Genomic DNA, 27960 nt, shown 5'->3' on the forward strand with positions numbered 1-27960 from the left:
TTAGTTGCCAAAAAAAAAAATCTTTATTCTTTTACATTTTATTTTTGTAAAGCCAAGAATTTGACGGACACCTAATGCTCATCTCCAATAATAATAATGATAATCTGTATTTATAATGATTTCTCACGCCGGACGCTGCCTTACATACATGGGGAAAGTAAGAATGGGAGTGGGAGGGAAAAAAAAAACGAATAGGAAATTTGTATAAAATCTAAAATCAGTCGTTCTTTGCAGACAGGGGTAAACGCTGCAGGGGGAGCCTAGAGGATAATGTGACACAGACCTCTCTGCCAGCAGGGAAGGCAGCCATTTTTTTTGGTAACTGGTACGGCCAGCAGTTGATTGGACTGGCAGCCCTGTTGATACGAGCAACTTGGCCCACCCATTGACATCCTGTAAGCCCACCAGCTGTAGTCACACGATGCCAGTAGGAGACATCAATGACAAGTGAAGGTACAGGATGGCCAACTGGGGTCGCTGATGACCTCACCAGAATTCACCAACGATGCACAAGGAACCTGCCATGACAGTATGTGAGGTAATAAAACTACAGGGCGCACTAGAAGCAGCAGAAACAGGAACGCTTAAGCCACTTTGGGGAATTATGTAAATATATGTTACCAAAACTGGAAGCTCCCCAGTAGGGAGGTGCGCATGGACACCAAGAAGGTGGGAATGCTTCAAAGTTGAATGTTTTGCAGGGAATTTCTGTCTTCGCTCTTTAATCACAAGCAGTAATCCCAGAAAGCGGGCGTAAAAAAGCCCCGTCACATACCCTGATGGCAGACGGAGGATGTCTGCTTTAAACCTGCTGGATACGGAAAGGCAATGGTGCTCAGGGGCCGAGCAGGCTAGATGTGTACCTGAGCCCAGACTCCCCCTCCCCCAATTCTACAAACTGCTCGTCTGGAAGTCCGTGTCATTAGTTTATAAAAGACTGTCGTTTTAAATGGAGGATCAGAGACGCTGCTTTCCAGGCTTCCAATCAATCCTCTCGTCTGTGTGCCACTAAAAATCCTTCGGTTACCTCCGGCTAAGCGGGGTGGGGTGGATAAAGCTTTTTTTTTTTTTTATTTGCTGAAGTTTGCAAAGTTTGCAAAGGCATCTTGTTGTTTGGGTTGCATGGATCCTGGTGCTAAACCCATGGGCATTCCCATGGTGGCCGGCATACCCATTCCCATCATGCCTTGGTTCATCATTGGAGGAACGCCTACGGGGGACATGCCCAAGGTGCCAGTCATCATGTTGGGAATCCCCATGCCTCCGGGCACGGAACTAGGGATCATCGGGCTTGTTTGAGGTCGGACAGGCATCATTCCAGGGGTGGCGCTGATGTTCAGACTGGCAAAGCTCTGTGACACCATGCCAATAGGCTGCTGCACGTCTGTAGGGTAAGATCAAAAGGCATTCTATTAGGATCACAGTTGCCTATACTTAGTTTTACATTTTTGTATCTACATGTTTCTTTAGAGGTTCACATACAACCCGGTACCAATGATACCCATGCACATACGTCGACACACAAAGGGAAGGCGGCACTCACTCTGCTGCTGAATCATGGCGTTGAGCGAAGGCTGGATGGGTTTGCAGGGCTGCATGCCGGGAATCAGACTGTCCAACGAGATGTTGACGCTGGGGTCAGACCAGGTGGAGGGAAGGGTTTTGCCCGTTACTTTGAGGTCTGCTCCTTGCGAGGCGAGGGTGTTCGGCTTCTGAAGACCCATGTTCATCGTCTGTAGAGGCTATTCAGACAAGTATATAAATTTATAAAATGTAAAAAACAAACAAGAGATCTTAATTTATAACAGAGGGGGCTCGACAATCTATTGTACGATGACTTTAAATTCCCACCATCTGAGAGCTGATGAAGTCCATTCCTCCATAGACCATCATTAGTGAGTGTCTGGAGTCCGGCTGCTTATAAGTCCGGCTGCTTAATATTTAAAATCCCCCCCCAGATGGCAGACGTCACCTACCTGAGATCGTGACATGGGCAGGGTCACGCCCACGTTGCTGGAGCTCATCATGGATAGGTTCATGCTTTGGGAGGTGCTCATGGTTGCGTGGGAGGAGCCCATGAGGTCAAACAGGTCCGTGGCGGGGGCAGCGGAAGGGGCTGGCGGCTGAGAAGCAGCAAACAGGTCTGTGCTGGGCTGGGAGGGGACGCCAAACAGATCTGCTGACGGAGCGGCGTCGATCGATTGTGGCTTACTGAACGCCCCCCAGTCGCCAAACTCTCCATTACTGCTTGCTGCAAAAACAAAGACAAACAGTGACCAAAAAGACATTAAATGAGCCAAAGGCTCTGTAACCATAGCAACACAGAATCTGATGACAGAACCGTTTGGCCCGTCTAGTCTGCCCGTTATTCTTGCTGTAAAGACTCAAACCTTAATCAGTCGTTGGCTTCGTCTTAGATTCAGGAGCCGTATGCCTATCCCATGTATGTTTAAACCCCCTCGCTGTATTACCCTCTTACCAATCCCGCTGGAAGGCTGTTCCACTTATCTACTAGTCTTTTAGAGTGATGCAATTAAATTAATCACTTAATGTAGAAGAATCTATGGGTTTTCTGGGCCGTAATACAAAACCCCTATGGAGCCAAGGATCGTGTTGTCAATCCCAGAGTTTATACCTTGTGTGGACGATACAGCAGCAGGGGAGCTAAAGTCTGCAAACTCCCCAAACGGATCAGATGTGGAACCTATAGACAAAAAAATAAAGAAATATTATAGCAAAACGATCGAAGGCTACATCGAGACAAATACCCTAGTTATCAACCCCACAAGAATAATAAACCTAAAAATATATATATATATATATATATATATATATTACTATACTGTTTTTTTGAAGTTGACTTTGAAGGTAAAAGAAAAAGACTAATAAAAAAACCACGAAACAGGCCACGGATATACACGGCAGGCGCCAAAACATATCAACATGACGTGTAACGCACACAGGTTTGTTAATAAGCTTTATTATCCCCTTTAAGGCAAGATACTAAAAGAAAAATGGAAAAAAACATAATTCCCCACCCCTGATGAAGCCGGAGAAGATAATGCAGAAGGAGGAAGAAGGGGAGGGTGATTTGGGGTCTCCGTCTGGCGGTGATGTCTGCCCTGCGACTGTCCTCTTATTGCATCTGGCAGGACAGGTGGCATCGTAACATCTGCCTGGCACTCAGACATCCCCAAAAGAGCCCTTCCGTCACCTGGCACAATGCCCAGGCTGCAGCCACTCAACGAGAAGCACAGGTCATCTGCTCCCGCCAACCGGACGCGGCAGAGCGGTCCCTGCTTCGGCGGGGATGCGGAGGCAGCTACTATCAGCCTCTGATATAAAATACTCATACGGTACGGCGAACGTATCGAGAGGATCAGTAAAGCCTCAGACACCTCGTTACCAGACAGGCTCAAAATTAAACTACGTATCCAATTTGGTTGATGAGATGCCACAAACGTACACCAGGGCAACATTCTTTAAACAATAAACCCAGGCTTTTGGGCCACATCGTTACACAGGGTAATACTTTTTAACGGCAAATCTCAAAACCTGTTTGGTCTACAGTTTAAGTTCTACAACTCAAACTTGGATTAGCCAACAAGATGTGCTTTTCTTTCAAAAACAAGGACATTTCTAAGTGACCCCATACTTTTGAACAGTAGTGTAAATAAGCGCCAGCCAACTAGCCTCAAATACTTTTTAAAGATCTCAAATATTACATTTCCCAGTCTTTCAGTGATACCTGTTTTCTGTTCAGAGCCGAATAACAGGTCCACCAGGTCATTAGAAGATCTCTTACTGGGTTCACCCGTGGGCGCCTAGAAGGGACAGAAAAGGAAAGGCAAATGACCAACGTTAGCTAACATTGGCAGACCGTTATTAGTGGAACGTTGCTGCTCGGGATTCGTTGTTTCTCAACATTTTCCCCCAAACCAAGCAGCACTTCGATTCTTAGATGGAGTAGGCTAATAAAGGGCCCTGCCGGTGTCTGCACATCATGGAGTAGACAGAATTCCCACCTTGGATGTCTGACTGGAAGCGGTGAGCTGAGGACTGGCCTGGTCTCCGGTGTAGTGGGCCGCTGCTCCCAGATCGATGGTTTTGGGCTGGTTTCCCGTTCGCTTGAGGCGCGTGGTCGTGGTCTCTGTGGCCTGAGTGATGTGGATGTGTTTGGTGGTCACCATCTCCTCGTCTTTGAACTCCCCCGATTGTTTTGCTCGGTTTGCCTTCTTGTCTTCTTCGCTGTCACTACGGGGAAAGGGAGTTAGGAGGTCGACCAACAAGACGATGGAGGTGGAGAAGGTGGACATCTCTACCAAGTTCTCGGTGCAATAGATTCTAATTCCGCAAGAATTATGCTTTCTAGATCTTGTTTTAAGGAATAAACCCTAATCTGCACGTGTATCCACAGATGTAACCATAGTAAATTTGTAATAATGCTGGTTCTGCCACAGACTGCCACCGATCACAACTTCCACAAACTAAATATCTGTCAATCGCACAGATCGAAAAACAAAAAAGCACAAACAATTAAGTGATGCTAAAAGCTATTCCCGTTTAAGGATCCCCGGTTCGCCGGTCACTCACCTGCCTCTCTCAGGAGAGTCCTCTCTGTCTTTCCTCCTGAACTTGTTGATCGTATCATCTATGGTGCTCCCAATTTTGTCGCTCAGCTCCCCTAATTTGTCGCTGAATGGAAATCCCTGCTTATTTTTGTCCCACTCGTCATCCCATTTCGATCGGGGCTCCGTGTCGTACCGTTCACCTGCAGCGTGTTGACAGCCGAGAGGTTAGAGCCCCAGCATCCCCTCCCGCAAGTTTACATTAAAGTCTAGCTCTTCGGTGCTGGCGGAGCAGACAATATATACGGCAGAAGATACAAACACAATGCGGACAACGGCATTCGGTACCCACCTCACAGCGTAGAGGTAAAAGCACAAGGAAGGAATACAAAGGAGAACAGAAGAACGTGAATTTCTTGAATGAACCAATTAGTGTGGCAAGGAACTCTGACATCTACAAGGTACTAGCAGATCTCCAGCTGCCGATGAACTAAAACCACCATCATGCTCTCCAAGCCAAAGATCATGGGGGTTGTAGTTCAACAGCTGGGGAGCTGTGAGAGAAGAGAGAGAAGTAGGAAGCAGCACGATGAAGTACAGATGCAATGACCTGTGTCCATGCTGCACATGCAGCGAGGACTGGTCAGAAGCAGCAGGGCGAGGATAGCAGAAGCTATGGGTCATACTGCAAGGAGACACCTGCGATCAGGAATGGTCAAAAGAGCTTCTGAGACTCAAAGGGACAGCCTGCGGTCCATGCCAGTTGGCCTCCATGGGCCTGTGACAGACACTGAAGGTAGAGAACCCTTCAGCTCCTCGGGTCACCCAATTTTTCCACCTGCCGTAGAAGACGTTATTGGGTCTCTAACTTTGTCTTACTGTCAGACTAGCCCTGCGCATATCAAGTCCCAAAATCCAGCAACTCTCTAGGGTTCAGCCACTTATGGTCCAGTGTCGAGCTTATGCCTTCATGGAAATATAGCGCATTGCAGACTCACTAATCTCAACAAACAACGCAATCAGGCTGCAAGATAAATTAAGCCTCAACATTGCAAGAAAAAGCCCACCAACTCATCTGTTCGCAAGCGCTTCACAAGTGGAACAAGGTCTTCAAAACCCAACTAAACTCCTAAAGAGACAAACTGTGACAGCTTTAGCACGACAGAAGAGCCAACTTTAAACTGGACTCAAGTTACACGAGGTTGTGTTTGCGCTAAAACTCAGCTGAACTCAGACTTTAGCGTATAGCGCGTTTCGTTGCAGTATGTCCACAAGGCTAGGCTATAACCACAGCGAGTCCTGATGCCCCCCTGCCATGTGCAGCACAAACACAGAACTCACTGTATCTGAACCCCCCAGCGCTGTCCGATGAAACCCCAACGTATTTGTCTTTGTTCTTCTTCGCTTTTTTTCTTTCCTCCCGCAAACGGTCATCATCTTGGATGAACTCCACCATCTCTTTCACCTTCTGCCGAATGTTGATCCCCTGGTCTTTTCCGTTCTCATCTGTAGAGAAGAAGAAATTTTATTTGCTCCTCAGGGGCGGTATTAACAAGCTCGAGGAACACGCCCCTTTTCTGAATTATTTATATTAACTTTTCAGTTGCCTAGCAACAACTTTTCATCTCCTCAAACATATATTTGTAGCTTAGAGAGTCTTTTAGCTTAGTTCTTTAGCTATAGCTCAGCCTTGACAGATGCCACAGAGAATCCTGAATGCAATCTGGAGTATACGACATCCTACACTAAATCTTTATGTCACTGCTTTCGTTCTCGCAGCCTTTGCAACGATGGGGATCGGGAAAAGAAGGACAATAAGAAAGCAAACATCCAATGATCGATTACACTGAATCCCCAGAGAAATAAAATTTATAGGCAGAAAAGAAAAATAACACAATTATTGCCCAAACTCCTGGCACTCATCGCATTAAATGTTCTGCATGGGGGGGGGGGGAACGTTACCAACTCCTAAATACAATTATTTTTCTGTCCCTATTAGAGGATGCGGTAAACTGCCCTGAAAGAGGCGATTTCAAGCAAATTAACACATTTTACTAGGCAGACAACACAAGCGCGGCTTTGGCATCCGCTAATTGCCGATAACCTGCTACTTTTTATAAAGAGCGAGATAATACGAGAGGCGGCTGCGGACTCCCTATTTTTTTTTTCTAGTCTTAATGCATTCACAACACGCCCCGGCTTTCCTTTGCACCGTAAATATCACTTGGCGCATGCTAGAGGGAGAGCGAGGCAGAATAAACCCGGCTTCAAACGGCAGCGCGCGCATGGTGGAGGGCCGACCTTTTTTTTTTTTTTTCTGGCGTATAATTAAGGCGCTCCCTTTCCTTTCTGCCGCCACAGGGGAGCAGCCTCCGGCGCATATTTTAATATAAAACCCCGAGCCGCTCGTGTTGTTCTGCTTGTGTTGTTATAAAGGTATCTCCTCTCGGCAAAAAAAAGATCTGCTGCTCGCTAATTAATACTCTAGGGCCCCGTGTCTTGGAATCCGTTCTGCACACAGCCTGCAGCGGCGAGGGCCCAATTAGGCCTCTGCAGCCTGTGAAGACGTTCGGGTGAGTGACAAGTCCGTCAACGGCTTTAATTTGCCCCCCCCCCTTTTAATTCTCTCTCTCTCTAACACTCACCTACAAAGTGGTAATTTTCCAGGGATCGTAAGTCGTAAATGTGCTCCCTGGCGCTGGTGACGATTCGTTCCGATCCATTCCGTATGAGATACGCCAGCAGCAGCAGAGACTGTCGGAACGGAAAGAAAGACGGGTTTAGAAAGGAGCAAAACCGGCACGACGACTCTTACGCTGCCGGTGGCGGGGTACAAGACGAACCGGCCACGCAGGACACCAGCCTGGGTTCATCCAGACGCACACCAGGACTTCCACGTGGAAGGGGAAGAAGTAAGGTGTTTGTACCCAGTGACCGCTCACCAGTCGGGGCTTTGGGGCTGTGCCAACAAGCTGTCGGCAGGACAGGACCGCTTGCCTCGGCAGCAGAGCCTTTTGACTCTGACAATCAGCCGAACTGCGACACCGAACCATAATACAAACTGCGGAGCGACCAGCGTGACAGGCGGCGTCACATAAGATCGTTACACTTACCTTTTAAATAACGTCCACATAGACCATAAACAAAGTCCTGTCTAGAGAATCAAACCCAGGCATTCTATTGCTATCCCGGAGCGATAGGATGTTTAGTTTGTTTTATCTAGCAGGCAATTCATAACTTCATGAAGAAAGTGAAACATCTCCTGATGGCGATGAGTCCACTTTTTCAAACTTGTATCCATTACTCGGGGGGGGGGCAGATACACGCAACATATCGCGCAGCGTAACTAAAAGGCGTGAGTATGAGCTCATGAGTTGATGGAAAGTAATGAAAACACTTCCACTATTCAAAATCAGTTACTGTCAGCGTTCCTCGGCCAGATTAAGTTTACTGAAAGTGAGAATTACTTACAGGAAAGGGGAGAGAGGAAAAAAAAAAGGAGATTTTAGTAATAAAAGCCGTCTGCCGGGAAGAGCCCGGCAGCTACTTCTCAGAAGAGAGGCTGGATGCATAAGTAGCGCATGTAAAAGCATTAAATATTTAGGGGCCCAGAGTCTCCGGGGACAGAAAAGAGAGAACTCTGATCACCCTGCAGGTCCCGGAGCGGCAGCTCACCCTCCGGGGCGCACCATCCGCTGCATGAAAACACCCCGAACCCAGGCAAATGAGTGCGCGGTACAGAGCCCCCCCCCGTGTTTATTCTATACACAGACACACGTGTGTACGTGGGGGAGAAAATGTATGGTAATCGAGAAGCCGGAAGGCAAATACAAGCTGGTAATAAGGAATATATGCAGCAAATATTTACACACAAGGTGACACTCGATCCTATGCCTTAACATGATATTTTCCCGAAACTAATTATTCTAATTCTTTGCTCTCTCCAAACAATCTGCCAAACATTGTTTAGTTTTTAGGAAAATCCCCAAAAGTTTTAACCACGAGCCAGGATGCTGATGATATACCCCGGCGCAGAGGGTTTTAACATGGGATTGCTTTGGAACTTTGGACTTTGTAATGAAAAGGCTTTCACGGGCATTGCCGGTGCCGTATCGGCTGATGTACATTCAATGAAATAGATAGAGATGCCCCATAACCCACTCACCATTGGTGCAGGAGGAGATGTAAAATGACATCATCGGAACGTTCCCATTTTACACGCCACACAATGCGGTACTCAGCGTTGGGCAGGCATGAACATGGCGAGGGGGGTTATTCACTTTGTAGGAGTTTAACCTCGACAGCCTTGCTTTTATTCATGAAGAGCCAACCCAGGGAAGCCTCTTCTCCAATAGATTTGGAGACGCACACTGCCCGCTGGTCACATGGTCGCGCACCGATACTTTATACACTTCTTCATTCTTACCTTGTAAACCCGGCGCCAGTTCTTTTTGTTGTCTTTCAGCATCCTCTGCCACAGCATGTTCATGAGCTCCGGGAACTGCTCGTACATGAATGTCGCCCTGGAAGACACAGTGGTTACTCTGACAAGCTTCCGACGTTCACAATTCAACCACTAGATGGCAGAAGAGGGCTGCGTTCGGAGCGTTGGGAATGAACCAATGAAATTTGAGATTGGCTCCGACCCAGTATGTTCGATACCAGATCACCCAACTTTACCAGGACCGGGACTATGTCATAAAGCAACGGTCCTGTAGCGTAAGAAGCTCACAGTGTCGCCCCCCAAATCAGAGTGAATTGCCACAAAAATAAAATATTGCCATTATGCCATTATAAAGAAATAAGAAATAAAAAGTAAAATTTGGATGCTAAAATATTCAGTTCAAGGTAACGGGGAAGTTGTAAAGCAGATTATAATTTCATTTTATTGTTTCCATTCGAGATTGAATACGACAAAAACCAACACAACCATCAAAAAGTTATTTTTTAGCTTGCAGGGCAACAACCAATCAGGGCTTGCTTTTGTGTCATATGACAATTCAATGTTCCCGTTAAAAAAAACCCCAAAAAACGCAAGTGTCAAATTTTACTAGATTAGGGTTTGGACATTCAAAAGTACTAATAATGATGCTTCACGTGCGGCATTGAATTATAAAAGGAGTTGAGATCAGCAGAAGTGGAACGGCAGCTTTAATGGTCATCTGAGCGCCTGCTGAAGGGTCCGCATTAACAGAACGAAGCAAATATTACAAAATTAATCAATTACTATGAAAGCGCTACTTCTCGGAGAGGAGGGTCAGGTAAAGTGTTTGTCTTTCAGCAACATAAAAATGAAGACGCTATAACACTTTGCTCCGGTGTCAGGCTTTCGACTGTCATTAGACAGAACAACCGTGAACCGCCGCTTCTTTCATGTTTAATTCATTCAATTAGTTCCTTCCCTGCCGCGGTGCGTTCTGCGCTGAACGTTATACATACACCGGCAATTCCGTGCCTGGAGGAGTCTATTAACCGTTAGCGCTCATTAACGGGGAGACGGTGACGCGACGATGAAATATCAGATAGGTACCAGCGTGTAAACCCGGCTCCCCTCGTCTACACGGACCCCGCGAGAAACATGAGCCTCCTTAAAGGAACATCCATATATACTGTAGTAAGTTTGGGGGGAGGGGGGTTGTCTTATAAGCAAGCTAATCCGATTGAGCAGGGCCACACCGAGAAGACCACCCAATGGAGACAATGCCAGAATTCCAAGAAGTCAACGCAGGAATAGTGTCTGCTACATAAACGAGACCCAAAGTCACGCAACCCATTAGAAGGCATCAAGGTGTAAACCCTTTCCATGGAGAACAGCGACATTAGTAAAAGAACGACAATCGGGTCTGGACCTTAAAGTCAGAAGACTTCTCCAAGTCATCACCGAATCACATTGTGTGTGAGGCATTCAGATAAAGCCGTATCGCAAGGACCCCATTAGGGACCATCATTTGGGAAATGATAGTTCAGCTTTGCTTGGTCACTTATTCTTGGTCAAGATGTTTCTTTTAAATGCCAAAAGTATGTGAAAAATGCAGAATAAAATTCAAATATGGAAATTGAGAGTCACCGATTTGCTGATATACAGGAAGAGGAGGAGCAAGCAAGAGTTACCACTTAACATGGCAAGAGGACAACTCCAGTCCTTGAATCCAGTCTTGGGCACAGTCCTCTTAATTACAAACACTAATTAAATTGATTTAATTGGACATGGATATATGGAATTCCTGGCCTGTTTGTAGCCCTCGAGGGTGAGTGTGAGTGTGTGCATGCGTTTATAAATCCTCCCCCATTTGGAACTGCTGAGCTCCAGGCCAAAATCATCCCGAGATACTTTTACTCCTAAAACTAGAAGTAGAGAAGGTTTACTGATGAAACCTCAAACCTCTAGGAATGTTTCCTAAAAGCGCCACGGGGAAAAAAAATCAAATAAAGCGTATAAATTTAATCAAACAGAAATAGAGGAGCCTATAAGGATGTTCTTACATAGAGTTATTAAAAGAAACCCACTTTAATCAAATCAAAATCCTGGATACGCTCCGCTGCGTGATGGAAGGGGAGGAAGAACAGAACTTTCTCCGGCTAGCCTCTCAGCACAGAAAGTTCCAGCTGGAAAAGCATCGTCTCCCTCCTCCCGGGAAATCAGCGATTACTTACTTGGCTATCTCTCCCATGAGCTGCCCGGAAGGTCCCCAGGGGTCATCGTTGGTCGCCTCCCGAACCTTAGACTCTATCTCTGAATAATTCATCACCACGTTGGTGCTGCAAAAGAGAGGGAAGAAAACACAGGTGATTAGCATTGGCCCCCGAGACGCACGTAGGGACTTCGTAATGACACCACCGGGCTCCTTAATGAGGTGTCTTCTACAGAGTGGGGACGGGCCATGCTTACTACACGGCGATACCCTAAGGACACCTTACAATGCATTAAAGTTATCTCGGAGGAGGTATCTCTACTGCCTTAGGATCCGGAATACAAATGAGGTCAGGAGGAACATCACCCTTGGAATAAAACCAGCAACGTGGTCCAAATGAAGCGACGGCGGTCACCCGACGGACTTAACGCGCTTGCTGCATGAAACGCTGGCACAAAGTGGACGAGATCCCAGCAGGTACCGGCGTTACTCTCCTACGACACACTCCGGGGATAGAAGTTTAAAGGGGAACTGCGCTCTTCACAACTTTTAGCATAACTCAGTTTTAGAATCCACCTATAAGCTTGCATTTTCTGAACAAGAGCAGCCAATGAATGACAAGAATCGTCGGACCACAGAGGAAGAGGGCAGCTGCAGTTTATTGGGCAAGTTTTTTTTCCTTTTCCTTTCTGAAGAACTGAATTGTTCTTCTTTAGTACGGCTGTCGGAGACACTGAACTCTCCTTTTAGTGCATAGGTTAGATAGTTTCCTCCTCCTTTTGTCTGCCCACACACATTAAACTGCCCGCCAGTACTGGTACCAGGGGGCCTACTGTGAACCCCATACGCAATGGAAGCGCATTCGCAGCACTGATTGGCTGCTTCAGTGTAAAAACTAGATCATAGAGGGAGGTGGTGAGCTGCAGCTCTGCAGTTGCTCCTAGAGGTACTTTTTTCTTTATTTATTATTATTATTATGGTGGTGATACATGGGTGAATATATAGTCCCTTTAACAATAATCACGCAGATCCTCTGAAAAGGGAGTTAACATGGCGTTTCCCGTGGTATATATTTTTTAGGGATGCACCAATGTATCGGTGGCCGAAATACATCGACCGAAAAAGGGCATCATCGCCAAAATGCCGATCACAGCAATCACACTCCTATCATGCCCAGGCAACCAGTACATGATAGATTCTGGGCATGATAGGAGTGTGATTGCTGTTAAACAATCACACACACACACACATATATAATATTAATGTTATTGAATTTCTTTGTCCAATTTTGATGTGTTACTTTTTTAATAAAAGTCTGTGTTTTGGGGTTTATTTATTTATTCTTTTAAAGGTGTGTGTGGGGGGGTTATTTTCAGTTTCGGCTAAGTGAATCTTAAATTTTTCAGTTTCGGCCCAGAATTTTCATTTCGGTGCATCCCTATTTTTAGTATATGTATGAAGCCAATTATAAACTGTAAACATTATTACACCGTTATAGTTATGCAGTATACACATAAATAGTGTTTCTAACACACAGCTTATCTTATGTAGAAACCATTACATGTGTAAATATACTTTTACATGTCTATCGCCTTGAAGCCAAGCAATAAATAAAGAAGATACACACAGGTCCTGTGTCTTCCTTTCCCATGTTGGGTTTAGGGCCCTTTCTGTGCCATACACAGGGCTCCTATGACCTCAACTCACGGAAGGAATTTCTGTCCAGATGTGTGGAGCTAGCAGAGGAGGCAGCTGAAGCCGGTTAGCATAAAAACCTCCTGTGATCGATATGGACTCCATATTGGAGGATACAGTTGTAAGCTTTGGGGGTAGATGGGGTTAGTTGGGTCGCCCTGCAGGGAAGCTACATTAGGCTTTTGGTGGTGGTGGTGGTGGTGGGGGGGGTTGTGATGACAGATCTCTGGCAGGTCTTCAATTCTTATGGAATTCAGTCTGTAGGACAGGAAATAAATCATAGTGCTTTAGCAGAACGCTGGGACCCCGAACATATGGATTCTGACCCCATTTTAGGAGCACGTTCTACCCCCTCGCTGCTAGACTCGTATAACAGCAGAGGGTCTGCAGTGTCTACGCACTGATCCGGGGCAGAGAGATGCCTTGTGGGAATCCTCCGACTGTTAAGATGATAAATTATTTCCAGTACAATGGGCGTCATTACAACGGTCCTCATCCGTACAGCGCATTAAGTCTCCTACTAATCAGGACATAAACCACCGGCATCATCCCCAGCTTCCTGCCCTGCAATCTAAAACGATGCCTAATAAGAAACAAGTGTAAAGGAGTTACACGACGGCCATAAAATATACATTATATCCACGTACATAATACTGAAATAGCCCAACAAAGGGAATAACCGTTTCTGTATCCAACGCATGCCTTCCATAGGCAGGTTAACGCAACACTAGATTAAAAAGCGATGGACTGGGGATGTCAGGGCGGCCCTGGCACCATGAAAGAAGTTCCCTGTCCCAAAGAGCTTACAGTCTGTGTGTATATGTGATTTTGTAAGTACCCTATAAGCCATATCTAGCGCTTATATGCTCAGTAATTACTTATATTTATATTTTATATATTATAATTTTCTAGATTAAGTGACAACATGTCAATTTTTTAAAGCACAAGCGTTTTTTTGCGGAGCTAGCACCTTTCACGAAGGAAAGCATTTGATATCCATGTCATGGGGCAGATAACCGGCATACTGGTTTATCTATGAAAGCATTACAGAGAAAAAAAAAGGGGGGGTTTTAACTAGAAGGGTCAGACGTTGAATCGAGTCCATTGCCTTTTAAAATGCATCGCTGACTTATTTTGATGAGGTGCCGTACAGCTGAATGACACTAGGGGGCTCTACTGAGCTTAACATGTCTGCACAATGTAATGATATAGTTTATATAGCGCCATCAGATTCCACAGCGCTGTACAAAGGGTAGACAGGACATAATTAGTATATCATAAAAAGACACCATCTCTACTCAAGGAGTTTACAATATAGAACGTTTATAAAGTATATAACAAGCGCAAATGTCGCAAAACCTGCCGTCAACTTACTAAAATACCAACAACTCCTAACGCGGTGCGGTAATTCTTCAAATAATAAATGTATTATTATCCGCAGGCTGTTTGTATATTGCTGGGTGCCAAACAATCACAAAAGCACAATTCAGACCCATTGTATCCTTAACTCCTCCTGATTTAAGGCCTGCAAGTGCCGGGGTGAGGGTGGGGGTGTAGAAAAGGGTTAATTATGTCAGAATGTTTGAATGTACGGACTGTACGAAGTGCTGCATAAATTGCTGCGCTATATAAATAAAATTATATATATATAACCCTTTCTGTGCCTTTGGGGTGAGCAATACACTGCACAACATAGGAAGGGTTAATGCACAAATTACTATTGGCAGTATTTTCCCAGATCTCTTTGTCTCCCCCTGCTGGTAGAATAGAATATAGCGTATTCTTCGTGGCACCATATTATTACTTATTTTATATAGCGCCATCACATTCTATAGCGCTGTACAATGGGAGTGGGAGGGGCAAATGCAACAGTGGGAGGTGCATAAACACAAATGGGTGGGGTTTCAACAACCCCCTCCCCAGTGAACATTTAAAGTCTGCCTTATGAAGCTGGCCCTGTATGCACCCCAAGTTTCTATGACGTATCCCCCTCCTAAACCATTAAAGCAATCGCTTACTTTCCTTACTAAAAAATAATGCATATTAAAGAACTCATTAAGCCGATTAGACCCCCACCCACAGTGCTGGAGCCCCCTGCGCGGAAAAGAGCTAGGGCATGGGGGGGAGGGGCAAATGCATATTTGCATGGGATGCCATGAGAAATGTAACCCCTTAAGGACAATGGGCGGTCCCTAAACCCATTGAAAACAATGCATTTTGAGTCCGTGCACGTATGGGCTTTGTCATTAAGGGGTTAAAGGCACCAGGTAGCTATTGTATACATTTAAGTGCATACGACACCTGGAGCGGCCCTTTAATTTAGGTCTGCGGAGCTTACACACCGAACGGGACATTTGACGCCATTTATAACAGCGGCAAACGGTTTTACGAAGAGCGTCCGAATTCCAGCACATTCCCAAAAATCAGATTAAACGTTTTATTGCTTTAAACGGAACAGTAAAAGGCGGCAGCCGCGTTTACATTCGCCGCACATAAAAACGGCGCTCTGGCCTGCCAAATGTGCCAGTGAAATAATAATTGGGCATCGTTACTGTACACCCCGCCGTGTCGAGCGCCGGCCCATTATAAGCAACGCTAAGCACCGATAACGCCGGTAATACACAAATCCTTCCTGTGAACCAAAACCCAAGCGCTTGGCTTTATTAAAAAAACAAATAAGCGCTCCATTAGCGAGCGACCTGCTATAATAAGCAGAGCAAACATCGGCCTCGAATGCCAGATCTGCTTTGAATGGCAATTCGACATAAAGAAAAATAATAATAGAAGAAAGAGAAAAAGAGCGGCCCGGCTTTCTTCCTTTTACGCGGTGACCTGCATTGTTCTCAGATTAAACAGGACCGCAATTATATATTATTATATAGAGCCCCAATCTACTAGACAAGCACCCCGACTCCTTATCATGTTGCCTGTGGGGGGAAATAGAATACCTCAGTCTTAATCACTCCAGCTAATGAAAGTCTATGGAGGAACGGACTTCATTAGGCATTGCCATAAAGCATCAGCTCAGTGTGGTGTCTGAATCGGTTAATTTATTGATCTGTGGTATGATGTGATGTCACCGGAGGTTTGCCAGGGCTCACGTGAAGGCTGGCCGTGCATCATGGGAGTTGTAGTTGGACAGCTTGGTAGCCTGCAGGCTGTGATTTGTTTTTAGGTCAGATCTGGGGGGTTAGAGGAAGACTAACAGGAGAAACCAGCACGATCGAGAAGCGTTTTTTCTATACGTCGGCAGGCGTGACGTGGAAAACCGGTTTGTCGGCTGCGCCGTGACCCATATCAAGTTTCGGATGTTCCTGCCCGCTTTTCTTTTCAGCAACTTTCACGTGAGTCGGCAAAAAAATGGCAGATCATTATCAACTAAACCGGATAAGAAAAATATACTGAGCAAGAAAAAAAAACACGCCTTTTAAGCATTTTTTGTGTGTTTATTGTATCTAAGTGGGATATTATTATTATTATTATTATTATTATTTTTCTATAAGCAGTACACATTGAAGTTAATGCTGCACAGAAAAAACACATTTCTAGCTTGGCTCAGAACAGGTTAATATCGCGATACCGATTCTTCTAAGGTCCTAGTGATGCATCATATCGCCCCAAATAGAATTGGCCCGTTATTTTCTCTTAACCCCTTCATGTACAAAGATGTACGGGCTCACAACGCGTTGTTTTTAATGGGTTTAAGGACAACCCATTGTCCTTAAGGGGTTAAATCTGGATACACTTGGAAATAAAAATGTGGCTGACGGAAAACTTGGATCTGATTGGCTGCTGAAGAGCTTTAAGATGAATTAACATTCTCAGAAAGGAAGAGTCACTGATCTTCCATTACAGAAAATAACCAGTTCATGTAACACAAACACAGACTCTGTCGGCAGATCAGACCCGTTCGGCCCGTCGAGTCGCCCGTTCTTCCTTATTGTAAAGACTCGGACCTTATGCCATATGCCGATCCCTTCCTGAATTAGCCTCTACCACTTCTGCTGGAAGTACCAGCCAAAAGCCTGAGGGTTTGTTGGTCACACTCAACAATCCTCTGTCGGTTCTAATAATATTCTGCACGCTTGCAGACGTCCTCGATACTTCTCCGGCTAGATTCTTCATCGTCAAGGCTGGACAAACCCTTAGGGGCCGGGACGTTGTGTTTTGTATCATTTTCTTGGATATCTAAAGCTGGACTGTCAGCTTTTTGGCCCTTGCGAGACCTGTTGATCGAAGACACAAACTGTGGCTCTGGGACAAGATCCGTCAACATCAGGTCATGGCGACCCAACCATCTGATGTGCTTTCTGCTGGCTCCTGCAACCTACGATGACGCGTTCCTCGACACAATGCCCCCCCCAGGAATTCTTCACATATTGTAAACCTGTCGGTCCTTAAAAACGTTTGCCACAATTTAGCGTCACTTAGAAAGACTAATAACCCCCTAACAATAAACTACGGGTGCTTTTGTGGCCGATCCCCTTTGGGGTAAATAAAATTGCGTTCATCGCGCTTGATGATGACAGTTCATGGTAATATCACTCATTCGCCGTTACATAAATCAGTACGGCCCTTCATCCGTGGCATTTATGGCTCGCGCTCGTCGTGGTATCGGGAGATCTGGCTAAACATTCACACGGAGGAGAACCTGGCCGTGAACTCGTTTAACTCCGACGACTCCGATAAGAAGAAACGCACGTGACGTGGGAGCCCACAGAGGGTGCGCCCGACCTGCGGAGGATAAAGTTCACGCCAACGAGGATAACGCAAGACGCTTACAGGAAATCTGAAGCTGTTTCATCACTGATCTGGTTTCTGCCTCAGACAATGGAGGAGAAAACAAAGAGAGAAAATGTTTTTTTGAATGACGCCCGCATTAAAGGCGTCGCTTACACTATGGCATGGATAACCAACATGTAGCTCAGAGGTGGTTACTACAACTCTCATGATCCTGGATAGGAATGCAGTCCCACAATCCATTCACTAAGTGGAGAGTTGTCAGGAGAGCTTGCAAGAAAGCTGGCCCCGTATAATGCATAATCCAATAGGCTCTGGAGAAGGCTCACAGATTTAACTATACAGCTTACAGGGCCAGCCAAGCTCTTCCTGCCGCAGGAGCTCACTTGGGTTGGACCTTCAGAACGCAAAGTGAAGCGAGAGAGTTGGAACCACAACTCTCCTGCAAGCTCTCCCTTTAACGAATAGACCCATTTGCCCTTCAAAGGGCAGTTTGTGACCGTCACGGGGGAAGAACGTTAATTTTATTATTAAACAAAATTAATCGTAAATTAAAACATACCCCGTGTACCGTTACCTTGTTATGTACTCTGCCTAAACTTTTTTACTAAAAAAAATAAATAAAAAATATTTAATAGGTTAAAATAAGATCAAGAAAACGGATGAACCATGCAAATCACCATAAATGATGGTAAAAGATACCACTTCATCTTTGCTCGTTCCTCTAGAAGGGACGGAGGGCGTGAAAACCTTTCCTGTTAAAAGTATTAACCTCCGTGAGACAGCTCGAGAAAGCAAAGAAGGCACTCGGAACAGACCGCGCTCTTTATAGATTTGGGGTAAGATTTCGGTATACACCCCAGACCCCTTTGTTCTATTCACTACCCATTCTCTTCTGGGGAAGAAAGCCTATTCTAACAGAATGGGCCGGAAGCCCAAATATAAGCCGAATGGAGACTAATGAGCCCCGTCCAATGCTTACTTCCCACCCCACCAAACAGGAACGCACAAAAGACCCAGTCACGGCGGATACATAGATTTCATGTTCTGAATACCAGTTTGGGTAAAAAGCTTGTATTTGGTCAACGTGGATTCACACGTCGGTACTGAAAAGTATACAGAACAGGCGATTCCGTGTTTACTTCATTCTCCGCGTACCGGGGGACGTCGTCTCTTTTACGAATGTAGCAGTAAGCACCGGAATATCCAGCGGAGGGGGGCGGCATCTCGGACTAAGCGTAAAACGTTGACACACTTCTTTGTACGCTCTTACACAAGCACTCGTTATGTGGCCTCTGCCAACACCAAGGAGTAACGGTGCTGGATGATGTCTATGGTCAGGCTGCATTTAAAGGGAATCTGTCCCGTACCTTCATTCTCCAAGGTATTCAGATTTCTATTCTCCATCTCTGACATCGCGTCTGACCCCAACATAGACAGAGTGAGGCAGACTCTCTGGACTTACCCTGCATTGCTTAAAGGGTCACTCCAGCCATCAATGAACTTTAATAAATGTTTTTCTGAATCCATAAATCCAGCATAGATGTGAAGAACAAAAAAAAAGGGAACAAGGTGCCCTCCGAGTGGTTTAGGGCCACAGGGAAATCAGGTCACCAATCTTCTTCCTTGACCAAAGTCAAAGGATCACAGGATCTTCTAGGGTCTCATCTAAAGAGGAGAACCACTGAAGCCTTGAAGGTGGGATGGTGGCCAAAAGACGTAACCCCAGTGAACCAAAAGCCGAGTCCTCAGGGAACCAACTTTGCTTAACTTTAATGCATATGATAGCTGAGAGGTCCCTTATGGGGCTGGGGGGGGGGGCAGAGACTCCGCAGAACCACCAACGGCATTCGTCCCTTTTGCCCGACTTCGTATTACTTAAAAGGGCCACTTCTGCTCTACGATGTACTTTAATGCATGTAATGACCTCAGGATCACCTCCTTATGCATTTGCTCTCTTCCCCTGCCCCCCGCACCTTGGCTCGATGGAGCGTTTGGGTTCCCCTTTGAAAGCTCTTCCTAAGTACATAACATCTTGTCGAGATATTTTTGTAAGGCACACATTTATTGACACTTCCTCTGCAGTCATTTGAGATAAACGCCAGCGCTTTGGCCGTTAATCTGCTTTGACTCTGAAAGCCTGGATGTCTGGAAGCCGTTGCCTCTCACCAATAGACCTTCGCCTGATTTTCCTACTGCTACGAGGCATTGTATATCACCTTGTGAACAATAGGCATGAATACATTGGGAAAGAAGAGCCCCTTGTCCCATGGAGCTTACAATCTAAGTAGTAGCAGAGAACCGGCAGACATACAGATACAGGGTAGAAGATTCAACTGCTTTCTAATTCGCATCTAGAAGAAAATGAATGACGTATCAATCGTTTTTGTGGAAGTCCTTCCCTTATTTGTGAATCCAGCTTCTTCAGGTGAAACTGATCCTTCTGTGGCTAGTGGGCTCACATTCCGGGCTATTGTGGACTTGGCAGCCAATAGGAACTCTTGCTTTTGGAAAACGGGGAAGAATAATTATGCAGAGCCTAAGATGATGACTGCCCACGTTGTATACACGTAAGGTGGGCTTAATGCCAATCCATAGATGCAGTGAGACGTTCCCTACGGCCGTTAATTGCAGAGGTAAGATCGTCACCGTTCTGTTGACGAACTCTTAAGAAAACGACCCTATTAACATTCTTGCACCCGCAGCATAAAGCCGATTACAGAAAACTTTTCCTAATTCTCTTATTATCCCCGAACCCAACAAAGTTAATGCTCCGCTGTGTTTATTGCAAACCTTACATGCATTTGGCAACCCGAAATCCTCGGCAAATATCACGCCTGCCGGTACATTCTATCACAATGGCTTTTAATTCAGTTTCGTAGCCTGTATACTATTTGTTTTGCTGTTGCTCGGCAACCAGTCGCTCTTGCAGCGTATGAATGTAAAAACTTTTTTAAAAAAAAAAAAAGCTTAAAGTTTGGCTCGCTCGTTACCTTTAACCTTTACACCTCCGTCATGTGAATTAAAGATTAAGGAATAGGCAACTACTTCCAAGAACAAAAAAAAAGCGAACACCTGACCTCTTCTTCCCGATTGGCTACATGTTAGAATCCCATCTTATAAAATTGATTAGTTCTGGGCACAGATGACAGTTCCTTGAAGGAAAACAGTCTCTTGCAAATTTTGTCCATTAAGAAAACGTGAAATGGATCAGAAATCCAGCGCAGACGGGGTTAATGTTGTAAATGACTATTGTAGCTGGAAACGCCTGATTTTTTATGGGATCTCTTCATAGGCGTACAGAGGCCCTTTATCACTCTTGAGCGTGAGAAGGATGGTGTTATAAGACAGCAGGAAGTGAAGAGAGCAACAGACAAATATTTCCCCCTATCCTGCTGGAAAACAGAGGTGTACATTTTAAGTTCCTCCCCATCTTTTTGCAAGAAGACAATAGAGACATTCTGAGCTCCTACAAAAGAGCGACCTCAGGGGAGGAAAGAGGGACAGAGGGGGCTTCTTCCTGAACAGGGCCAGTTGCCAAAAGAACAATTCTTCATTTGACATCAGATGATAACAGCGAAACAGCCCATGGTGTAAAGATCTCACCCATCAGCGAAATATTCCAAACGCTGATATAATAAAGGGACTAAGTGCTGACAGAACGGACCACGTGGATACAACAGAAAGCGAATTCTACAAAATAAAACCGATTAAAGTGCTCTTGGCCGAGGGCAAATAAGCCCTTCCAGTAATTCCAGCCAGGTTTTATTGGGGAAGGCGCATTAGCCGTTATCATGCCGGCACGTCAGATGTCTCCGCGTGGTTGGCTCGTAAACAAGGAGGGAATTAGATAAAGTAAAATATGTGTCCACGTATGTTGAACATGAACATTTTCCCGAGGTGGGAACATTCATTCTAATCTCTGCATGTAAACAAAGCCATGGACTCCCTGTCCTGTAAAGTAAATCTGATGCAACGGCGTATAAAACAACGTATAGAAACCTCAAGATAGATATGTATCGTTTCATTGCTGCATCGTGAACTTAATCCTATGGAATATTCCACCTGTCAATGGAACCGAGAACGGTGGCTTTAAGGTTAGAAAACATAGGTTTGATCTGAACGTTAGACTTATTCTGTCTCGGTAATCCCATCCCACGCAGCGCGACTTAACGCCACCCAACAGCAAAAGCCTCTGTGGATCCTCCAAATCCTCTTGTAAGGTTAACCTCAAGTCAATGTTGCCATGCGGCCAAGATACCATATGGACTTTAATGCATACGGTAGCCCGATAAGTTGTAAGCTCACAAAAGCCTTCCGTGTCTGTATGTTTTAACACGTGTAAACATTGTGTCGCCTTCAAATTTACTCACTCCAACTACTTGGCATGGAGGAGGTCCATTCAACCCAACACATCTCCTGCTTGCCTGTGTGCCCATGCTCTTTACTTGTCTCCAGCCGTGGCTCGCACAAGAGTTCCGGTGGTCTGAGACCCCCGCACACGTGAGCAAGAGGGGATCCCGTTGGTTTCAACTAGAGCTGAAACAACGAATCGATAAAATCGATAATAATCGATAACGGAAATCATCGATAACGATTTCCGTTATCGATTAATCGAGTGATCAATTCGTTGTTGGAGCACTCGGCTCCTTTTACTTACCTCCGCGAGCGTTCCCCGCTTCTGCTACACGCTCTGCAGTCTCCGCCTTCTTTTAGCTACGTGACGGATGTGACGCGTTCCGGAGGTAAGTATTCTTCATGTCTATGTGCACGGATCGCACAGAGCCACTCGCACAGAGCGAATCGCTCTGTGCGAATGGAGCCACTCGCACAGAGCGGTTCGCTCTGTGCGAGTGGCTCCATTCGCACAGAGCGGTTCGCTCTGTGCGAGTGGCTCCATTCGCACAGAGCGGTTCGCTCTGTGCGAGTGGCTCCATTCGCACAGAGCGGTTCGCTCTGTGCGAGTGGCTCCATTCGCACAGAGCGGTTCGTGAGTGTGGGTGCAGGGCAGAGTGGGGGTGGGGGTGCAGGGCAGAGTGGGGGTGGGGGTGCAGGGCAGAGTGGGGGTGGGGGGTGCAGGGCAGGAGACTGGGTGCAGGGCAGAGTGGGGGTGGGGATGCAGGGTGTGAGTGTGGGTGCAGAGCAGAGTGGGAGACTGGGTGCAGGGCAGAGTGGGGGTGGGGATGCAGGGCAGGGTGTGAGTGTGGGTGCAGGGCAGAGTGGGTGCAGGGCAGAGTGTGAGTGTGGGGGCAGGGCAGAATGTGGGGGCAGGGCTGGGTGCAGGGCAGAGTTAGAGACTGGGTGCAGGGGCACAGTGCAAAGTGCTGGGTGCAAAGTGCCAGTGCTGGGTGCAAAGTGCCAGGGCTGGGTGCAAAGTGCTGGGTGCAAAGTGCCAGGGCTGGGTGCAAAGTGCAAAGTGCTGGTGCAAAGTGCTGAATGCTGGGTGCAAAGTGCTGGATGCAAAGTGCCAGGGCTGGGGCAAAGTGCTGGGTGCAAAGTGCTGGGTGCAAAGTGCCAGGGCTGGGTGCAAAGTGCTGGGTGCAAAGTGCTGGGTGCAAAGTGCTGGGTGCAAAGTGCTGGGTGCAAAGTGCTGGGTGCAAAGTGCAAAGTGCTGGGGCAAAGTTTCTTGAACAGTAATAGTCCACCTCTTTTCAGAATGTTTGGGGTTATTTTGTTTCATAAATATTGTGTTTGGGTTCTTGTACTTTGAAAATATTGTTTTTTATTACATCATAACAAAATAAGAATGTTAATGTAAATTTTAAGTTGTTTTTTAACATCCAGTTCATTAAATTCTTTTAAATAAACGAAAAATTTGCATATTGTTTTTTTTTATCCGATTAATCGATTAATCGAAAAAATAATCGGCCGATTAATCGATTATTAAAATAATCGTTAGTTGCAGCCCTAGTTTCAACGGACGAGCAAAAAAACACACAGCACATGGTGTGCCTACAAAGTACTTTAGTATACATTCTTTGGTGGTGGGGCTGCATAGGGTCACTGGAGGCCCTCATCAACTCAACCTGAAGAAGGGACACCAACGTCACCAAGTGAGCTCTAAATACCATCCTCTCACCCATTACATGTATTATGTTTCACTTCGCTTTCAAGCAGTCCTGTTGCCTTTATATCCTCCTTAGACAGTAAGCTTTGAGACATAATACCCGGGATTTTAGGAAAATTACAGTGAATCAGAATATTTTCAGGCCAAAGGCAATTCACACACCTGAGAAAGCCGTACGAGAATACAACACATAAAAGCAAGGATTACGCCAAGCAACCCTACCCAGTAAACACACAGTATTTTACAGCAAGGTATTCAATAAAACCATAAAAGCGCCAATATACAACTAAAAAAATAAAATAAAAGCGTAACCCAACAATTAAGACACAAAAGCAACAGACGCACATTCTGAAGAAAAAAATAAACATACATATTTACAGTAATAAAGAAGAGTTTTTCAGTCTAGATGCCTTACAACAATAGTCTGTTTACACGCGTAAACAGACACGGATTATTCTAAGCGCCGAGTAAATTGTTAACACTATATAAAAGATAATAATATTGATTATTAATAATCAATATTATTAATAATAACAATAAATAATTTGGCACCTAGATTGCTTGGAAGGCGAGAGCTAAAAAGTTCCTTTGGCCAACAACTAAAAGTCAGAAGACAGCGCTGTAAACAAACGCAACGTTAACTTTTTGTCAGGCTTGACACCTTTTCAGCTGAGAATACTTCATTTCTACACATCAGTTACAAATATGGTTTTTTTCCCCATATTTTCGTAAGCAGTTCATAACACGAGGAAGCCGGCAATCACCGGCCCGTCAATGCAAGCAGATTCTGCTGCCTTTATATAGTTTACGCAAGCAACTCAAATATTACATTAAAATGGAAAAAAAAATAAAAAGTACATTTTTACTTTAAGGTTCACAAGCAGAGGAAAGAGAAGGCAAATCTATTTTGTTACGAAACATGGGATTTAAAAATTAAAGAACCTGTCACGTTGCTATTTTATTTATCATATATATATATATATATATATATATATATACACACATTTTTTTTTTTTTTTTACACAATATCGAGAAATTACACAAATAAAAGAATTACAACTTAATTTAGCACGGAAAGTCTGGATTTAAATAGGCACTAATACATTTTATAATTTAATGTTTTTTTTTTAATTATTTATAATTTCAGGGCCTAATGGGTTAAAGTAACCAGATATAGTGAGCTGGGCACATGGCAGGTAATGTATACTAAATGGTTTAACCCATTAATGGAAGCACCCATCAGCTTGGTTGGAAGTTAATGCCATGTTTATTGTGGCCTCGCAACAAGACAAAGGACCCAAAAAAACGACAAAATAGAAAGGAATGGGAGCTTTAAATAAATAATAATAAAACCGCTGGGAGTTGAAGGCAAGTAACACACCAAGCTGAGGATGATGGGAGTTGTGTTCAAAGAGTTGGTTGGTCACAGTAACCCTGCCATGAAGCAGGAAGTAAATCACTGTTGGTCCTGAGGTGTAAGGTAGGTCTCTTAGCTAAGAGTGTCACCTGACAGGCCCAGCTGAGTGCCGGCACCCGTCATCACGGGCCCCTCGGAGCCCCTTCCCCCCCCCTCCATTAGACTCACGCTTTATCCACCAGCTCCCGGACTTTCCACATGTTGAGCATTTTCGCTCCCGATCCGTCACTGCAGCCCCGGGGACTCGCACACTCTCTCTTCTCTCTCACCGGAGACCTGCCGATGTCACACTGCGCAACCTCTGTACCCCGATCCAACGTCACTGCCGACTATGTCATTCCTACGCATGCGCTGTGCGCCGCATCCTCCCGCTGAGCAGCCGCACTGCGCGTGCGCCGACTGAATGCCAACCAAGCGACGCATGCGCCACCACACAGACCACGGCTTCCAGCCACTTGGCGCATGCATTGAGAGCTGCGATCGACACTCCACGCAGGCACTAGCGCTCCGCCTTTTGAATGACGTAACACGCAGGTAACTAGAGAGTCGCGTCATGGTAACTGGGTGCGTCACTGATTATAGTCCCACTCCCACTTCCGGTATTAGCACATAGGTGCTGAGGAATGTTCCTCCTGTCTATTTTTGCCCTTGACTGGAGGGTAATTAACTGCTTTACAGACACGGAAGCAAATAAATATATAAGTAATGTAATGCTACACCTTAAGATTTGTATGAACATTTTTTGTTTAATGCTTAATGTTGTCACGTGGTTTGGGATTAGTATGTTAAACCCATGATAAATGCCATTAAATGGACCCAGGGAGGCCACAAGGAGCAGCGTTGCAATCTTCTAATGATTCTTCCTATAAAATAACAATAAAAGTAATTATCAGGAAAACATATAAGGGACAATAATATTATTGATTTATATAGCACCATCATATTCCGCAGCGATGTACAGCGGGCAAGCAGCATGTAACAATTTGGATTTACAGAAACAAAAGGTGACGATGGAAAAGAATTACTCAATAAACTATGGCCGTCATTTTATAAAGAAAAACAGGAAAATAACACCAGAACAATTGTGATTGTAGCAGAAAAATAGCAAAAATATACATCTGAAAAATTTACCCCCCCCATCCAAGCATTCTTGCCACTGATTGGCTGCTTGAAGTAGCTTAGTGGCAGGAAAGCGCTTCCATTGAAATCAATAGAAGCACTTTCCATGCATGTACATAGGGGGCTGAGCCGGTGCTGGAGGTGAGTATGTCACGTGTATGGAGATATGTTCGGCCCCGAAAGCATCTCGTGCATGAAAGATAACTGGGGTAGGGACCTCTTGGCTGTTACATGCATTAAAGTACATGTGATGGCCGGAGTGACCCTTTCAAAAAAGCTCAGATTGTATTATCTGCACATCAGACGTGATCGTAGCGAACCATGGCATACGTTTATGCATATTAGGGCACAAGCAAGTGCTCTTATTACCCAATCACATGCTTGCGGCATCTTTATAAACTGCCTAATCCAGCCCTTTTATATTCAAAAGATGCTCCATATGCAAATTCAGTAATCACCAGTTTTTCTTCCCCGACAGGTAATTTGCAAACATTGGTGAATTACCACACTTCCAAAAACGAATACGCAATGTAGACAACATCTTCCATTTTAATTCAGTTTTAACCCCGATACCAGATTAACATAAATGGCGGATCACAGCCAGTCAAGAACAATGGCCCATTAATTGGGAGCCGGTCTCTACCCAAGGAAACATGAAACCTATATACTGTCCCTCGCCAGGGTGCCGGGTGGAGTACAGCGGTAAGGAAAATGTACAATGTGCGTCAGAAACGTGTTATTATTATGTTGAAAACACACTCTGCTCTTCACTTTGTCTTCATCCAGAGGGAACGTCATAACAGGACACCTTTAAGGAGCAGGAGGGGCTTCAGAGGCACGGTGGGTCCAAAACCATCCATCTACCTTCCCTGTGCAGCCATCTCGTGATGTATTAAAGCAGAATGTTAACATATGATGTCATATCACAGAGCTCTGCTTCCAGGAGGTCATGCCGGAGCTGCGATTGGGTTTTCAGGCAGTAAATATTTTATGGAGACATTTCCGCGCTCATCAATCTGTACAGAAAACATTGTGGTTTTGCCACTCCTGTTTTCTCACCTTCTACTTATTAGAATGTAAATTGAATAACATTAAAACTTTCTTTTTTTCGTATCGTACAAGTGCCGCCTCGTTTATTTCGTAACCTTTCTAGTGAGGTTATTATCTGCCTCTCTTAATATTCCATTGTTCAAACATTTGTTCTGGGTATGATGGAATATATAGGATCAGCACGAGGTGGTTGTGTATTGCCACATGCAAAATTAAAGGGGCACTTAACCCTTGTGACATTTAAAGGACTCACAGGGCACCCGTTTCCATGGGAGACGAAAGAGGACAAAGAATTTCTACAGAGTCATCCATCATCGGAGAGAGAGCCCCCCAAACGCTGCAGCCAAAGGGTCATTAATCTTCACAAGTTAAGAGATCACCATAGAAAAAAATCCTTTAAAACCTAATTTTACCAGTTTCCACATTAACTTACTACATTAAGAAGTTACCGGCCCCCTCTTACAGCTGCTTCCTTGACTTGGAAGAGGACAAAATAAATGATTGCCCACCGATATCCATATTGTTAAAGGCATTCTTTGATTGCTGATTATGCTTTTCTCTCATTTAACTCCTCCCCAGCTGCCTCTGCTGAAAGCAGGGAGCATACCTCAGTATGCTTCTGGCACATGCTCAGTAGAACGCACATTCTAGCCAATTAAAATCAACGTGAGA

General features: G+C 45.1%; 1 protein-coding gene and 1 long non-coding RNA gene across 2 annotated transcripts; one reads left to right on the top strand and one right to left on the bottom strand.

Annotated features, from left to right (window-relative positions):
* On the bottom strand, nt 1-25451 carry CLINT1 (clathrin interactor 1). The gene is made up of 12 exons (XM_053465650.1): nt 25288-25451; nt 11223-11327; nt 8995-9091; nt 7214-7322; nt 5910-6074; nt 4594-4771; nt 4026-4254; nt 3749-3824; nt 2636-2704; nt 1977-2251; nt 1544-1742; nt 1-1384 (listed from the first exon to the last, which is right to left on the bottom strand). Exons 1-12 carry the CDS (start codon nt 25326-25328, stop codon nt 1071-1073), a joined length of 1857 nt encoding a protein of 618 aa, XP_053321625.1. The 5' UTR covers nt 25329-25451; the 3' UTR covers nt 1-1070.
* A 2-nt stretch (nt 25452-25453) lies between these two features.
* Nucleotides 25454-27359, top strand: LOC128492926 (uncharacterized). Its single transcript, XR_008354146.1, has 2 exons — nt 25454-25653; nt 27027-27359. It is a non-coding gene; the product is annotated as an uncharacterized LOC128492926 (long non-coding RNA).
* Nucleotides 27360-27960: the final 601 nt, after the last annotated feature.

This window comes from Spea bombifrons, chromosome 4, assembly GCF_027358695.1.
Source record: "Spea bombifrons isolate aSpeBom1 chromosome 4, aSpeBom1.2.pri, whole genome shotgun sequence".
NCBI classification, from domain to species: domain Eukaryota; kingdom Metazoa; phylum Chordata; class Amphibia; order Anura; family Pelobatidae; genus Spea; species Spea bombifrons.